Source organism: Dipodomys ordii, unplaced genomic scaffold (genome assembly GCF_000151885.1).
Source record: "Dipodomys ordii isolate 6190 unplaced genomic scaffold, Dord_2.0 Scaffold66, whole genome shotgun sequence".
Lineage (NCBI taxonomy): Eukaryota > Metazoa > Chordata > Mammalia > Rodentia > Heteromyidae > Dipodomys > Dipodomys ordii.
The window spans coordinates 4,130,014-4,130,826 of NW_012267282.1; the positions used below are offsets into that span (position 1 = coordinate 4,130,014).

General features: G+C 73.2%; 1 protein-coding gene across 1 annotated transcript in view; it reads right to left on the reverse strand.

Annotated features, from left to right (window-relative positions):
* The window catches only part of Setd1b (SET domain containing 1B), a 21,696-nt gene extending 21,101 nt beyond the window's left edge, over nucleotides 1-595 (reverse strand). The window contains exon 1 of the mRNA XM_013023075.1: nucleotides 569-595. Within this exon, the coding sequence (XP_012878529.1) occupies nucleotides 569-595 (27 nt within the window). The remainder of the gene's footprint in view (nucleotides 1-568) is intronic.
* Nucleotides 596-813: the final 218 nt, after the last annotated feature.

Consider the following 813-nt stretch of genomic DNA (forward strand, 5'->3'; position numbering starts at 1 on the left):
TGCCGCCGCCGCCGCCGCTGCTGCCGCCGCTGCTGCTGCTGCTGCTGCCCGGGAGGCGGCTGGCGGCGGAGGCTCGGCTCCCAGTAGCCGCGCATCCCACAATACACCGCTAAGGAGCCCGACCCGAGCGCTCACCCTCCTCCTCTTCCTCCTCCTCCTCCTCCTCCCCTCGCCTTCCTCGTCGCTTTCCCCGGCGGCGGCAGCTGCGCCTCCGAAGCCCCGGGCCCCGGCGGCCCCCACCCCTCGCTCGCGCGCTCCCACACTGCGCCCCCCTCCCCGGGGGAAGGCCTCTTAATTTATTTATTCTGCCGGGACGGGCTGGGGTGGGGGGCTCGGCTGGCGGGGGCGGGGGGCTCCCCGGGCTCTACCTCCCCGCGGCCGGCTGCCCTCGGAGGGAGCCCGGGCCGCCGCCGCGGCGTGCGCCTCGGGCCTTCCGAACTGTTTGCAAACTGCCAAGACCGGAGGTGGGCTCGTGGGGGCGCGGGGCGCGGGGAGGGGGCGCGGGCTCGGTTTTAGGGGGGCCGAGGGTGTGTTTGGAGACCGGGGCGGGGGGGGGAGAGCAACTGGCCGACGTCGACCCAAGGCGAGCTGCCATCGAGGCGTCGGGGCCCCGGCGCCCGCCCCAGCCCGGCGACCCCCTCCCCACCCCCAGCCCCGGGCGCCGAGCCGGGGCGGAGGAGCCAGGATTTAACCACCGTCCGGGAGGAAGCGGCCGGGCCTGGGCCGGGAGAGACGAGCTCGCGGGCTTTATTATTTTCTTTCTTTCTTTTCTCTGTTTTTATTTTTGGAGGGGAGCGCCCCGTAATTGTCGTG